This window comes from Manis javanica, chromosome 5, assembly GCF_040802235.1.
Source record: "Manis javanica isolate MJ-LG chromosome 5, MJ_LKY, whole genome shotgun sequence".
Classification (NCBI taxonomy): domain Eukaryota; kingdom Metazoa; phylum Chordata; class Mammalia; order Pholidota; family Manidae; genus Manis; species Manis javanica.
The window spans coordinates 64655700-64670917 of record NC_133160.1 but is presented as its reverse complement, the minus strand read 5'-3'; the positions used below and the strand labels follow the sequence as shown (position 1 = coordinate 64670917).

Genomic DNA, 15218 nt, shown 5'->3' with positions numbered 1-15218 from the left:
CTGTGCAATCCTTGCCCTCCTGCTAAGGGCTTCCTTGTTAGGAAGTCTCTCAGACCGCCCACCCTTCCTTTGTCCCAGAGCAGCCAGGTATGGATCCCTGTTTTCCACAAGCGGCTGGAATTTCAGTCTCTCTAGGAATTTTGCCTGTCCTAGCTTTCCAATCCCCCAATCACAAGAGTATCATGAAAGCACCAAGAAATGTAGGTTTGTGCTCCCAGAGCAGATCTCTGGAGTTAGGTATTCAGCAGTCCCATGCCTCCACTCCCTTCCTGCTCAATTTCTCTTCCTCCAGCCATGAGCTGGGGTGGGGAAAGGGCTTGGGTCCCGCTGGGCCACAGCTTTGGTACGTTACCCTATTCCATGAGGTCTGCTCTTTTCTCCAGGTGTATGCAGTCAGGCATAGTCCTCCTTCCTGGTGCTTTTTCAGGATTAGTTGTATTAATTATATTTTTATATTACATGCAGTTTTAGGAGGAAGCCTCAGTCTCACCTCTCATGCTGCCATCTTTAATCCTATGCCTGCAGGATGTAAAATTAATACACAGAAATCTGTTGCATTGCTATACACTAATGATGAACTAGCAGAAAGAGAAATGAGGAAAACAATTCCATTCACAATCGCATCAAAAAGAATAAAATACCTAGGAATAAACCTAACCAAGGAAGTGAAAGACCTATACTGTGAAAAATACAAGACACTCTTAAGAGAAATTAAAGAGGACACTAACAAATGGAAACTCATCCCATGCTCTTGGCTAGGAAGAATTAATATTGTCAAAATGGCCATCCTACCTAAAGCAATCTACACATCAATGCAATCCCTATCAAAATACCAACAGCATTTTTCAACTGGAACAAATAGTTCTAAAATTCATATGGAACCACAAAAAAACCTCTACTAGCCAAAGCAATCCTGAGAAGGAAGAATAATGCAGGTGGGATCTTGCTTCCCACCTTCAAGCTCTACTACAAAGCCACAGTAATCAAGACAATTTGGTACTGCCACAAGAACAGACCCACAGACCAGTGGAACAAAATAGCCCAGATATAAACCCAAGCATATATAGTCAATTAATATATAATAAAGAAGCCATGGATATACAATGGGGAAATGACAGCCTCTTCAACAGCTGTTGCTGGCAAAACTGGATGGCTACATGTAGGAGAATGAAACTGGATTACTGTCTAATTCTGTGCACAAAAGTAAACTCAAAATGGTTCAAAGTCCTGAACATAACTCATGAAACCATAGAACTCTTAGAAGAAAACAAGCAAAACTGTCTTGAATATAAACATGAGCAACTTCTTCGTGAACATATGTCCCTGGGCAAGGGAAACAAATGCAAAAATGAACAAGTGGAACTATATCAAACTAAAAAGCTTCTGTACAACAAAATACACCATCAGTACAACAAAAAGGCATCCTACAGTATAGGAGAATATATTCATAAATGACACATGTCATAAGGGGTTGGCATCCAAAATATGCAAAGAGCTTACACACCTCTACACCCAAAAAGCAAATAACCCTATTAAAAAATGTGCAGAGGATCTGAACAGACACTTCTCCAAAGAAGAAATTCAGATGGTTAACAGACACATGAAAAGATGCTCCACATCGCTAATCATCAGGGAAATGCAAATTAAAACCACAATGAGATATCACCTCACACCTGTCAGGACGGTGACCACCCAAAAGACAGACAATAGCAAATGTTGGTGAGGATGTGGAGAAAGGGGAACCCTCCTATACTGCTGGTGGGAATGTGAATTAGTTCAACCATTGTGGAAAGCAATATGGAGGTTCCTTTAAAAACCACAAATAGAAATACCATTTGACCCAGCAATTCCACTCCTAGGAATGTACCCTAAGAATACAGGAGCCCAGTTTGACATATGCACCTCTATGTTTATTGCAGCACTATTTACAGTTTTCCAAGAAATGGAAGCAACCTAAATGTCCATCAGTAGATGAATGGGTAAAGAAGATGTGGTGCATATACACATGGAATATTATTCAGCCATAGGAAGAAAACAAATCCTACCGTTTGTAACAACATAGATGGAGGTAGAGCGTATTATGCTTATTGAAATATGCCAGGCAGAGAAAGAGAAGTATCAGATGATTTCACTCATCTGTGGAGTATAAGAACAAAGCAAAAACTGAAGGAACAAAACAGCAGCAGATTCACAGAACCCAAGAATGGACTAACAGTTTCCAAAGGGAAAGGGACTGGGGAGGATGGGTGGGAAGGGAGGGATAAGGGGAAAAAGGTTCATTACCATTAGCACACATAATGTAGGTGGGTGGTGGGCAAAGGGAAGGCAGTGTAACACAGAGAAGACAAGTAGTGATTCTGTAGCACCTTACTTTGCTGAATGACAATGACTGTAATTGGGTATGTGGTGGCACTTGATAATGGAGGAGTCTAGTAACCATAATGTTGCTCATGTAATTGTATATTAATGACACAATAATAAAAAATGTATATATACATATAAAACAAATAATTTTCTCTTTTATTTTTGTGAGGCTAGAAGGTCCAGCTTGAAAAACGTATCTGACCTGTTTGTGATGGGAGGAGCTCTTGTTTTAGAATCTGCAGCTCTCTTGCACTGGCTAGAGAGGGAGGGCTATGGGCCTCTAGGAATGACTGGAATATCCATGGGAGGACACGTAAGCCTTTTCATTTCAACTGATATTTAACTGTGCTTATGTTTATAAGGTTTAGAGAATCTATAATTTTTTTCTAAATTCATTATAGATATAGAATTAACTTTAGTTTTGATGTAAGCAAAAATGCTAATTCTAAACTTTCATTCCAATTATGTAATTTTTGTGTGTGATTTATATGAACATTGATTGTACTACTTGCTCTGTAGGTATAGTTCACATATTGGATTTCATATTTTATTAGAAGTTGATCATGAAAGTTAACTTTTTGATTCCCAAATAAAAATGCCTTATTTTGCTGTTAAATTGGTAAAGACAGTTAATTCAGAAAATACTTTTACCTCTTTTTTTCTATCCCAGTACCACTAAACTAGTTCACCTTTTTCTTCTAGAGTGTTCCACAAAGGTACACTCTTAATTGGTTTCTCTGTTTCTAGTCTTTTCTCTCATTACTCTTTTTCTTAATAGTTTTTCTGCACACCATAACTAGAGTGATATTCCTAAATCTGATCTCGGGTCTCCCCTGCTTAAAACCTGCTAACAGCTCACTGGGTTCTACGTAAGCCACGTGCTACAGTCTGTCCCTCTGTTGCCCCCTTATTCCCTCTCTCTCATCTAGCCAAATAACAGCTTGTCTTCTGGTTCCAGTTTAGAGCTTACTTCCTATGAGAAGCTCTTCCTGACTTCCAGCCTTTCGACAGGCTATACTCCATTTCTTACTGCTACTAATTTCACCATACTGTGATTACTTGTTTAGTGGTCTGTTTCTGCATGAAGCAGTAGCTTCAATGAGCACTAGTAGTATGTTCTGGTTCAGTACCTGGATATATTTAGTCACTCAGAACTTATAAAAACATACAATATATATTTAAAATAAAAATTTTAGAGAAACATATATCTATTATATAAATATATAATTATGCCAAATGTACCATATTGATCAGCCAAATAAGTATATTGGCTGTTCCTTTTCCAGACCTATTGCTTTCTCACCTTGCCTTTGATTACACTGTCTTCTTTATATGGAAAAACTAGGCCCTGTCTTTCATTTCCCCTAGAACATTCAACTATTGCATGAACCTTCTCTGATTCCTCTAGCTAAAAATAATTTTCTTTTCTCTAAATACACACATTATTTTCAATCAGTTATATAATCTGCTTTGCAGTTTATATTCTTGGCACCAAATTTTTGTCACTTTCAGTCAGCCTCAAAGGTCTGAGGTTTTATAGTTGTGATTTTGCTATACTTGAGCTGCTTTGGCAATGAGTGTGCTTAGCCCCCTGCTCAGCCTGTGTCTCACAATGTTTGCTCTAGATTTACCCAGGAGAGAGTAGCTCTCTCTCAAGGGTCTTGAAGTTACTTAAAATTTTCTAATATACTTTACTGCTTTCTAAGGGGTTATATGTAGTTGTTGAATTTATGATTTGGGGAGTTTGAAGAAGTTGCTAGACATTCTCACAATGTTTAGAGACTTTGTATTCATGTCTTACCTCACCAGCTAGTATGCAAAGGACTTCTTACTATTAAATATTTTGTATTTTAATAAATAGAAACTTTAAACAGAAGCTCTGTAACTGACTGTTAACATATTACAGATGGCTTCCTTAGCAGTATCCAACTGGCCTAAGCCCATGCCATTGATTCCTTGTCTGTCTTGGTCCACAGCATCTGGGGTCTTCACTACGGTAATTAATTACAATTAATATTTAGATAGCTATATATAATTAAGGTAATTGTTTGAGGGGTTCCCGAAACCACCCCCAGGTTTGGTAATTCACTAGAAGGAATCATAGGACTCAGCATATAGTCACAACTAATACCTTTTGCAGCAAAAAGGATACAACACAAAATCAGCAAAGGGAAAGGGCACACAAGGCAAAGTCCAGAGGAAAGGAGGCACGGGCTTCTGATGGAGTCTCACAGAATGTGTTTAATTCTTCCAGCAATGAGTTGTGACAATATGTGAAAAGTCTTATCAATCAGTGAAGCTTGTTTGAGCCTAGGAGTCTAGGTTTTTATCAGAGGTCAGTCACTAAGTCACCCCTTCTGCCTAGTATGTAACAAAATTCCAGACGGAAAGAAGGTGGTCAGCAGAAACTACATTGTTTGTACAAGCAGTATAGACACAGTGACCCAGTTTATCATTTAGAAAGTTTTATGTAGGGATGAAGAACTGTTTACTAGTTAACTTCCCAGACTCTAATCAAGGGCTGACCTTATAAGCAGGCCTTTCTAAAGATAAGAAATCTCAAGCCTGCTATGATAACTCTTTTCTGCTTAGTGATAATAATAAAATTATTGGACAAAATGCTTTATGGTATGATTTGATCTTAATTTAATTTGTTATTTTAGGGTGTACTGAGCAAGTCAATTAATTGGAGGGAGCTGGAAAAGCAGTACTATACACAGACAGTTTATGAAGAAGAAATTATTCACATGCTTGAATATTGTGGAGTAAGTATTTTGAATATCTGCATAACATTGGGGGAAAGTTGATTGTGTTTAATGATTCAAGTTTTGTTAAATCACAAGTAATTTTAAAAGCAGTGCTAATTTTTTGCTTTTTAAGATTATTCATTTTAAATACAGAAACAGAAAATCATGCAAAGCAAGTGTATGGCTTACTAATTTATTAAATGGCAAACACATTTGTAACAGGTCAAGAATAAACCAGCTCAGAACTGACTACCCAACCCAGAAACCAGTTCCATATGTCCTAATCAAAACGCATCCCCCACTATTAATCATTATCTTGGTTTTTATTGTAATTACTAATTACTGTCTTTAAAATAATTTTATTGTCTAAGGTACATCTCTAGACACTACACTTCTGTTATTTGATGTGTCTTTTACGCTGTAAGTTCCCTTCCATCCCTTTCTTCCCCTTAACAATTTATCTGTTGAAGAACTTGGCCTCTGCCTATAGAGTTTCTCACAGTCTGGTTTTTCTGATCGCATTCTCTTGGCACAGTTTAGCACCACCCTCCATGCACTGTATTGCCTGCACTTGGCAACTAGGTCTAGAGACTTGATTAAACTGAGTTTTTATTTCTTTGGTAAGAGTATAGGATGCATATAATGTTTGATTGTCTCTTTTGTGATGGAAGTTTCAATTGATGCTTTACGCCTATTTCTATTAGTTGAAGGTTACAAAGTGATGATATTGTATCACTTATTTTTCATTTATTACTTTGAATACTTTTAAAAAAGGCACTTGCCTCATCTACTATTTGGTTACCTAGTGGTTCAGTTCATATAGGAAACACAGGGTAAATGCTTGATTCTTTCCCTTAATTTACCAGTGTCAAGATAATGAATTGATTCCCTGACATTAGTCTCCTGATGTGACCAATTCCTTTCATGAACTTTATTTTCTTTGCATGAATTAAAAAACTTTGTATATTCAGTTTGAATGTTACTGAGTCTTAAGAAATCTCAGAATATAATCATCCTACTATCAATGAGGACTTATTTTTATAATTCCATCACTGTAAACCTCACTCTTATAAAGTAGATCAATCTTGCATAGCCTCAAAGAGTAATTACTTGCCTAACAACTTTATTTGAAAATAGCTCTACTTGCTAGTTACTTCCTTGGGTTCCATAATACCTATAATCAAAAAAGATGCCTGTGTTTGAGAGCTTATAAGGAAATCTAACTTTCATTTTTTAAAAGGGAGGTTCATAAATTTTGGTCATTTGAAATGTCATCATATTCTTACCTAGCAGTGCTTTTCTGCCTCTGATTCTTGTTGGTTGTATATGAGTCTCCTCTGTCTCAGTTAGAGCTAATGAATATTCAGTAATGAATATACCAAGAAATGTCAAGAGGGCTTCTTTCTTTTTTTGTTTTAAAAACCATGTTTTCCCAATCAAAAGAAGTAAAATTTCTTGGTGTATCACTCTACATAATTCTAGGATACTTTGATCTTACATTCCTCTCTTTACTAAATTTCCTTTCCCTTTTATATTTCTGTGATCTGGATGACTTTAATGATTTGTTCTGTTAACCACGTTGTTGTTTTGTTTCTCCCCCTTGCCTTCAACCAATTTTTCATTCTTCCATTTTTAAAATAAATTGTATGGTCATATAGTTCAAGCATCAAAAAGTATAAAAAGGATATATAATGAAATGATTCCTTCCCATTCCCAGTTTGCCTACATTCTATCTCAACAAATAACCCATTATATTATTTTTAATAACTTAAAGAATTTTTCAAATCAATAGAAACACGAATTATTTCTATTCTTGCAGCTTCTCTTATGGACTATCACAAATGTTTCCTTTTTCATTTTTACTGCTGTACAATAGTCTATATATGGATGGTTGTACCGGGATTTATTAACTAGTATCCTGTTGAGGATGTTGTTTCTCATCACAAACAGTGCTGCAGTGGGTAACTTTGTATTCAAATCACGTCACAAGTGTAAATTCCTAGAAAGAGTGGAAGGGTATAATGCATTTGTAATGTGGTTAGGTTTTGTCTAATTCTATTTGTGTCAGTTTCACTATCAGCGGAAATATGTGTTTGTTTCCCCATAAATTCACATATTTCCTGTGTTATCAAATTTCCAGGCTTTGTTTTTTTCTTTTTTTTTTTTTTGTGAGCCTGATAGTGAAAATTGCTAGAGTTTTTATTTAATTTAAGTAAAACTGAATGCATTTAAAATTTAGGAGCGATTGTATTTCCTTTTTGTTACCTTCTGTTCATTTTTTCCTGTTGTGGTTTTGGGTTCTGTATTCACATCTAGCTCTTAATAAATTAAAGCAATTAGCTCTTTGCCATGTAGGTTGCAAATATGTTTTCCCAGTCTGTCGTTTTTTTCTTTTGACTGTGTATTTTTACTTAAATTATGTTGTATTTACGAGTCCTTAAACTTAGTATATACTTTTCAGATTTAAATAGGCAATGTTTTTCCATGATAATTTTTAATTATTCTTAGTTCAACCTGGTAAAGGGATTTTGGCATAGCTGTTGTATTATTGCCAGGATACACTCATACGACTTTTGGAAGTTCTAAGATTAAGGCAGATCATAGATTTCAAAATTTTGGCAATAAAAACATACAGACTAAATGATACCCTTTACTGTTTAAAAGGAAATATTGAGCAGCGAAGTATGTCATTTATCTTAGTCTTCAGTTAAAATTTGACATATCTTTTCTCTTTTTTTTTAAATTGTGGTAAAATACACACAACATAAATTTACCGTTTCAACCATGTTTAAGTGTATAGTTCAGTAATCCATTCACATTATTTTGCAGCCATCACCTCCCATCACCACCATCCATTTCTAGAACTTTTTCACATTCCTAAACTGAAACTCTGTACCCATTACAATAACTTTCCACTCCCTCCTCCTCCTCCCAGCTCCTGGCAATCACCATTCTACTTTCTGTATCTGAATTTGACTGCCCTACATAGCTCATAAAATTGCAGTCATACAATATTTGTCCTTTTGTGTCTAGCTTATTCATTTAGCATAATGTGTTAAAGTTCATCCATGTTGTAGCATGTGTCCGAATTTTACTCCCAGTAAGACTGAATAATAATCCATTAATGGACATTTGTGGTTTTGTTTCACAAAATTGTTAAATAAAACCCTATTAAATGTTGTTTTCTTTCACTTATTTAGACAGATTCTTTCAAAATGGGACAAGAGTTCATGAAACACTTCCCTATCAGTGCAGACAAGCTAACTAACCTTAATCTGGTTTCTAGAACTTTAAATTTAGACATGACAGACCAAGTCATGTCCCAAAAACCTAGTGAGTGCCAGAAATCTAGTAAAACATCTACCAGTGCCACATCAGGACTCTTGTTGCAAGATACCTCTAAGATGGATTGCTTCAATCAAACACTATCAACAAACAGAAGTAGTTATACAAATTGCAATCTTCAATCATACCACCTACTCAGAAGAGAACAAAGAAGAAACAATCTTCAGAAAGAATCTTTAATCTTTATGAAAGGAGTCATGGATGAATGTACTCATGTAGCAAATTTCTCAGGTAATAATTTTTATATGAAATTGAGAATATTTCCTGATGTGTAAGTAGTTGTGAGGTATTTTAAGGATGCTTTACAAGATAATTTCATATTTTCACAGGTATATTTATTGTTGACTCTACAATGTGTTTTCCAAGATAAGCTGGTGATTTAAATGTATCATATTTTATCCATAAAAGTCTAAGACCATCTTATTAATTAATTAGTTCATTAAAAAACAATGGATTTTGTATTTTTTTTGGAATATTCATCCCATTGTATTGGAGATAAATATTATGATATTGTGGTATATTATAATTGATTTTTACATAACCAAAAAGAACTTTAGTTTGTCAAATGTTTAACTTAATAAATTGTAAGGCATATTTTCTTTTCTAATACTTCAATATTTATATAAAAGTCTTAGGACTTTTTAAAGTATATATGTTGCATTTGTTTAAATCCTCTACCTAGTTCCAGTTGACCCAAGCCTCATTATAGTAGTTCAAGCCAAAGAAGATGCCTATATTCCACGAACAGGAGTTCGAAGTCTACAAGAAATTTGGCCTGGTTGTGAAATCCGTTATTTAGAAGGAGGTCATATTAGTGCTTATCTTTTTAAACAAGGACTCTTCAGGTAAGATGATTGGTCTCAACAGGTGTCTATTTACTTGTTTGTTTTTTGGATTTTTTTGGCCTTGATAGATATAAAAGATTGGGTATTTTTATTGTATGGTTTATCCTCTTATTTCCTCCCTGCCTCCCTTAGTTCTTACATTGTGGTACACTTTCCTATCTCATCCTCTTATGCTCTTTTTCTTCTAGAGAATTAGGGAAGTAGCATAAGATAGGCATGCTTTATTGTGTGGTTTACCTTCTTAAAATATATGGCCAGGTATTTCAGGGTGTGGGGAGAAACACCAGAGTTTGAAAAACTTGCTTTAAATTTAGTTCGTCCTGAGTTTTTCACTCTACTCTGTTCTCTCAGAATGGCCTGAGCATCTGTAAAATAATCTAGCAGTGTTTTTTCATAGCAAATGAATATTGAGAGTTAAATGAGAAGTGAAATTTTGGTTTTGAAATATTGGTTTTAATGTTGATAACCTATGCAATTCCAGTATTTGTTAGAACTGATAAAGACTTTTAGGCTGTAACTCTAGTTTTTTTGATATCCCGCATTATTTCTGCTCTATTAAAATTTAATAGTACAAAGTGTTATTGGAATATATTTATCATTTATGATTAAATAAATTCACATCAAGTGCTTAGATTAGTGCACTGTGCACAATTAGTGTTTCAAAAGTGCCAGCTGCAGAGCTATATAATAGAATTGTGTGGGCTATATGTTTGACATATTTCAGCTGTTTTAAATCTAAGAAATAATTCTTTATATAGTGTTACTTAGTTCAACTTATAGATGTCACCTTTTTAAGGTTAGACTAATTCTTCAAGACTGTAATGTCTTGATGCATTACAGTAAACCTTTTTAGAATATGATCTTTTAAAAAATATTCATTCAGCATTTGAATACCTTTTAGTGAGTGAGTGAGCAGACTACCTACCTCTGGCACAGCAAAATTAAAACAAACAAAAATTGTTAGTACTTAGGGTTGTTCGAGAATAATCTAAAGTTCTGTTATATATGGGAATGCAGAGCACTCACATTCTTGCTTTAGTAAATAGGTATCAAATTTCTTTCACTCTTCTATGTATCCTAATGGGAGTGTGACTAAGAGGCATTAGGAAGAATAGATATCATCAAAATCAGCTGGGGAGGGGTTGGGGTGGGTGGGTGGGTGAAGATAATAAAGAGGCACAACATCTCAATCATAATATAAATTAGTCACAGGTATGAAAATACAGCATAGTGACTATAGTCAATAATTCTGTAACATCTGTGTTAACAGTAACTACACTACTTGGGGTGAGCATTTATAATGTAGATAACTTGAATCACTGTTGTGTATTTGAAACCAATATAATATTGTATATGAACTATACTTCAATAACAAAATAAAAAATAAGCTAAGGTTAAAAAATTTTTTAAAGAGATAAAATCTCAAAAGTGCTAATTTGAAGACATCATTTGAGGAAGAGATAAATATTAGCTATTACCCTGTGCCAGGTACTAGAGCAGTTGCTTCATGTGTTATTATCCCCTTTACACAGAAATACAGGGAACAAAAAAGATTAAGTAACTTGCTCAGATGGAGGCACTACTAAGTTATTTGGCCTCGCCTGCTCCCCACCAGTCTCTTCAAAACCTAACAGTTTATATAACATTGAAATAGTATAATTTTTAAAAATTTAATCTCTTCATTCACTAGTGATAGGTAAAACAAAGAGTAAAACAAACCACCCCTTTATTTGCTCTGGTTTGTGTTAATTAGAACTGATTGATAATACAAGTGAATCATATCCAAATGATTAAAAAGGCACATGTATGCCTTTCCTCCTCTTACCATGTACAAAAGCCCAGACTGCATCAAGCAGTAAAAGAATTCAGATTCATTCTACCTAAGCAAGTACCCAGGACCAACTGGGGAAGCAATCGCCCAGGAAACATAGATCTCAAGGCTCTTTCCCTCTCACCTGCATTTAACTATTGCAGACTCATCTGTCTTCAGAACAAAATCTCTTTATGTGTTTACCAAAATGTAAATGTCCATCATCAGTTGGAAGTACATTTGAGGTTTTCCAATAGTGGTGAAGTTACATAGATCTAAAACCCCCACCCTTAGTTGCCTGCCTCTTTCACAGCTATTTTGAGAGGAGGTCAGGTTGCAAGCCACAGGAAATTTTGGAAATAACTTAAAAGTACTGTCTGCCCCCCTTTTTTGTTATTTACTTACAGTTTTTCTTTCATATTTAATTTTAGACGAGCTATCTATGATGCATTTGAACGCTTTCTCCATAAATATGCTAACTAATTGAATCATTGTACATAAGCAGTATGACTATCATGTTTCTTACTAAAGGATTTTGATCCTTTCATGATGGGAAGAACAAAAAGAACACTGTGTATCTGCTATCAATTTTCTCTGGAATTCAGTGTTACAGATCAGTCATCTACAGTCTTTAAACAGATTTGAATAATTTTAACCAATATTTGGATGGAATAATGTTGAAGTATTTTGTTATTGTTTGTGGGAATCCCATTTACTCAATCTAGTCTTCTAATATTTATGGAAACATAATTTTTAATTATGAATAATTTATTAATTTAAAATAAATTTATTCATAGATAATCCATTGCTTTTTAAAGAACTGCTATATCAATAAGTTTGTAATACATCTGCCTGTATTGTATATCCTTACATAATATTTCTATATTAACTTGAGAAACATGTTTATTTCTTTTTTGGATCCATTATGAATTTATAATCTTATTTTCAATTTAAATTTTCTGCCATGGAAATGCTTACATGTAAAATGAGTGTTAACTTTGATTTCTAAAAAATCCCAATTGCTTCACACTTACATGTTGTTAATAATTAAAATGACCGTGAGAATGCAGATAAGTGTATAAGAGTTTGCTATACCATAAAACTTTGCCAAATATTAGGTTAGAAATAAATGCCAAACCTATTTCTCCTATGTAGGAAGTTTCATTTCATGAAGAAGAAATCATGAAAGACCTTTTGTATTAATTGATAGACACTATGTCTTAACATTTTCTGGCATACCTACTCTGGGTTTGCTAAACATCTAACTTTAGATCAAGTACTTAACTGCTTTGACTTTTTAATTTCATGAATGGGTGGCCACATATGAAATTGATTTGTCCCATATAAGTGTTGTCTTACAGAAACAATATACTAACTACTAACTTTTTTAAATGGAAAGTTATATGGCTAGATTTGGTGCTTTCTTTTATGTTAAACTTCTCAAGGGAGATGTAAAATGTTTTTAAAAAGTAGAAAATATCTTTGGGTATTGTGTTAAGGTTTGGAATTAATGTATTTGAGTTTTATTTGTTTGAAATCTGTATTATCTATGGTTTGTTTTAAAATATATTCCTAGTCTAGTAATGATACTTGAATTGTAATGTGCCTTTGTGTAGCCTTTTTAAAGATTTCTATTTGTTACTCTAATGCCTCTATCACCTTAATTTTTAAAAACTGTTTAAAATTATTAATGTGGAGTCATTGATGATATACAAAATTGTAAATTCTGTAAAACTGCTTTGGTTTAACAAACCAACATGGTTACAGCCATTTGAGCTCTAGCAATTTTGCATATTCAGACTAGAACCTTTACTTTTAACTGAAAGTATAAAATCTACTAAAGTTCCTCAATAAAATACCCTTTAAAGATAAAGTAAAACCTATTGTCAATTGAATTACAAGTATTTTCTTAGATAAATAGTGAGGTGATATGATTGAACACTTTCTGAATAATGTCTTTAGTAAAGCAAATACTTTTCAGATAAATATATCTTACTAAGCAATAATACACTGTGATATGACTTTCTATTGGTACAAGAGATTTCATTTCAATTCTTAGACATAACGAATTTTTCCCAAAAAGTGAAAAAAGGTATTTTTAAATTTCATCTTTAACCATATGTTTTAAGAAGATATCCAAGCAACTTCCTAAATCAATTAAATAAAAGTGCAAAATACCTTTTCTTAAAGTTTATTTAATCCACTTCCCTCAAAATAGTGACTAATGCCTCACACACACACACACACACACACACACACACACACAATATTCAAAGAAGTGCTGTCTGCCATTTTGAGGACTGGGTACATAAACTGCTAGAAATTCATTTCAGTCAGTGCTGTAAACTGGCAGTCAGTACAGGCCAACTTGGCCCACAGCTGTTTTTATTCAGTGTAAATAATATTTCAAATTATTTTGAATTAAAAAAAAGTCTTTGGGCATGCATCCCCCAGTTTCCCACAGTCCTCTGAACCCCCTCATATCAGACTACTTTACAACTTTGTGTGTCCTACCTAGCCCTGAAAACATCTGAGTTTAAGAAGACCCCTGATTTAGATCTGTGGTTTTAGAGTTTCTGAGTTTCACCATTTGCTAATGTAATTACTATGAAGTCACTCAAGCATGTGCATTTTAGATTGTTTCTTATGAATGTAATTTTTAATATGGTGCTTTCTCTTGTAAAGACTATTGAATTATCACTGTAACAAATTTTTTAATCATTTCCAAATATTTTATATTTCACAATAAAAGTTTATCTAAAAAGTTATTTTTTATGTCCACAAAGTATTATTCTAAATACAGAAAACACATGTCACATTTGATTAAATGTATCCAAACTTGAACTAAATATGTGTCCTTCCTTAGTAATATTATGACCCAAACAAGGTAAGGCAGAAGTAAGCAAGGGGGGCTCTGACAGAATAGTATCTTACAGGAGCCAAATTCTCCCTCCATATATGTGTGATCTCAGGGAAACCAGCATTCTAGAGAACATAGTTTTCAGAATGTTATATAACTCTTTTGGATGTGATTACATTTACACAGTATATATACTTCAGACAATTAAACTAGAGATAAGAGCTTAACTAGGGGACTCGGTTGGATTGGGAATGGGAGTCCTAGGCAGAGGCTTCTATAGAAACTGGGTTTGGAAATGAAAGGTTATGGCAGAAAAGACAAAGGGAAGAGGTGCATTTTAACCATTTTGCAGGACTAGAATAATCTAGCTCTAGGAATACCCTTATGGGAAGAATCCTAGGAAACCAATGATTGTATAAAGGACAATCATTTTTAACTAGAGAACACTTTTAATTAGAAAATGTTCAGGAGGGGTATTCATGATGGTGGAATAGGAAGGCAAGACAGAAATGTCCTCCCACACTCAACCAAGAAAGCAACTACAGCAAATACAACTAACCCCAAAAACAACCTGAAGACTGCAGAACAGAGCACCTCACCTGGTGAAGAAGAGAAGACCACAGAAAAGTGAAAAGTGGCAGAACCAAGATCCAGCAGGACCCAAGCCCATCCCCCATCCCAGCCCACAGGCGAAAGGAATAGAGAAGTGATGGGATAGGCACCCAGGAATTCTGCACACTTGGCCCTGGAGATCTGCTCCGAGAAAATGAGTCCACATTACTTTGGGTTCTGGTGGTTAGTGAGACTGGACACCAGGGATAGTTGTAGCACTCTGGGAGGCTGAGAAACCAGCTGCCTGTGGAAGGCAGGCAAGCTTTTCTGATCCTGCTGCAACTCAACACAAAGGCAGCAGTTTGAAAGACTTGTCAGCAGTGGGAGGGGAGCCAGATGACTGAGGGTTTGATAGAGCTATCTCTGCAGGAGAAAAAGCAGGTGGACGAAACCTCCACTGCCCTCCCTAAGCCCAACAGGTTGGGCACTCAGGAGCCCCAGATGCTCCAGCCCTCTCACTGGTGGCTCAGCCCCAAGGCGCTTCCCTGTGACCCTCTGATGGGCCAGCCCACTCAACTGAGCAGCATTGAACTTTGCTGCCTGACAGGCAGAGGGAGAACCTCCCAGCTTTCATGGTCCTGTTTCAGCCCAACTGGAGAGGCACCTACAGGAGCCAGCCCTAACGGCTCCTTATT

General features: G+C 35.0%; 1 protein-coding gene across 5 annotated transcripts in view; it reads left to right on the top strand.

Moving 5' to 3' along the window:
* Positions 1-13879, top strand: part of ABHD18 (abhydrolase domain containing 18) — a 70397-nt gene extending 56518 nt beyond the window's left edge. For all 5 annotated transcript variants that reach the window (XM_073237054.1, XM_073237053.1, XM_073237055.1 and 2 more), the window contains 6 exons: positions 2539-2677; positions 4271-4360; positions 5028-5129; positions 8312-8687; positions 9139-9301; positions 11543-13879. In XM_073237054.1, coding sequence (XP_073093155.1) covers positions 2539-2677; positions 4271-4360; positions 5028-5129; positions 8312-8687; positions 9139-9301; positions 11543-11594 — 922 coding nt within the window. In that variant the 3' untranslated portion in view covers positions 11595-13879. The remainder of the gene's footprint in view (positions 1-2538; positions 2678-4270; positions 4361-5027; positions 5130-8311; positions 8688-9138; positions 9302-11542) is intronic.
* Positions 13880-15218: the final 1339 nt, after the last annotated feature.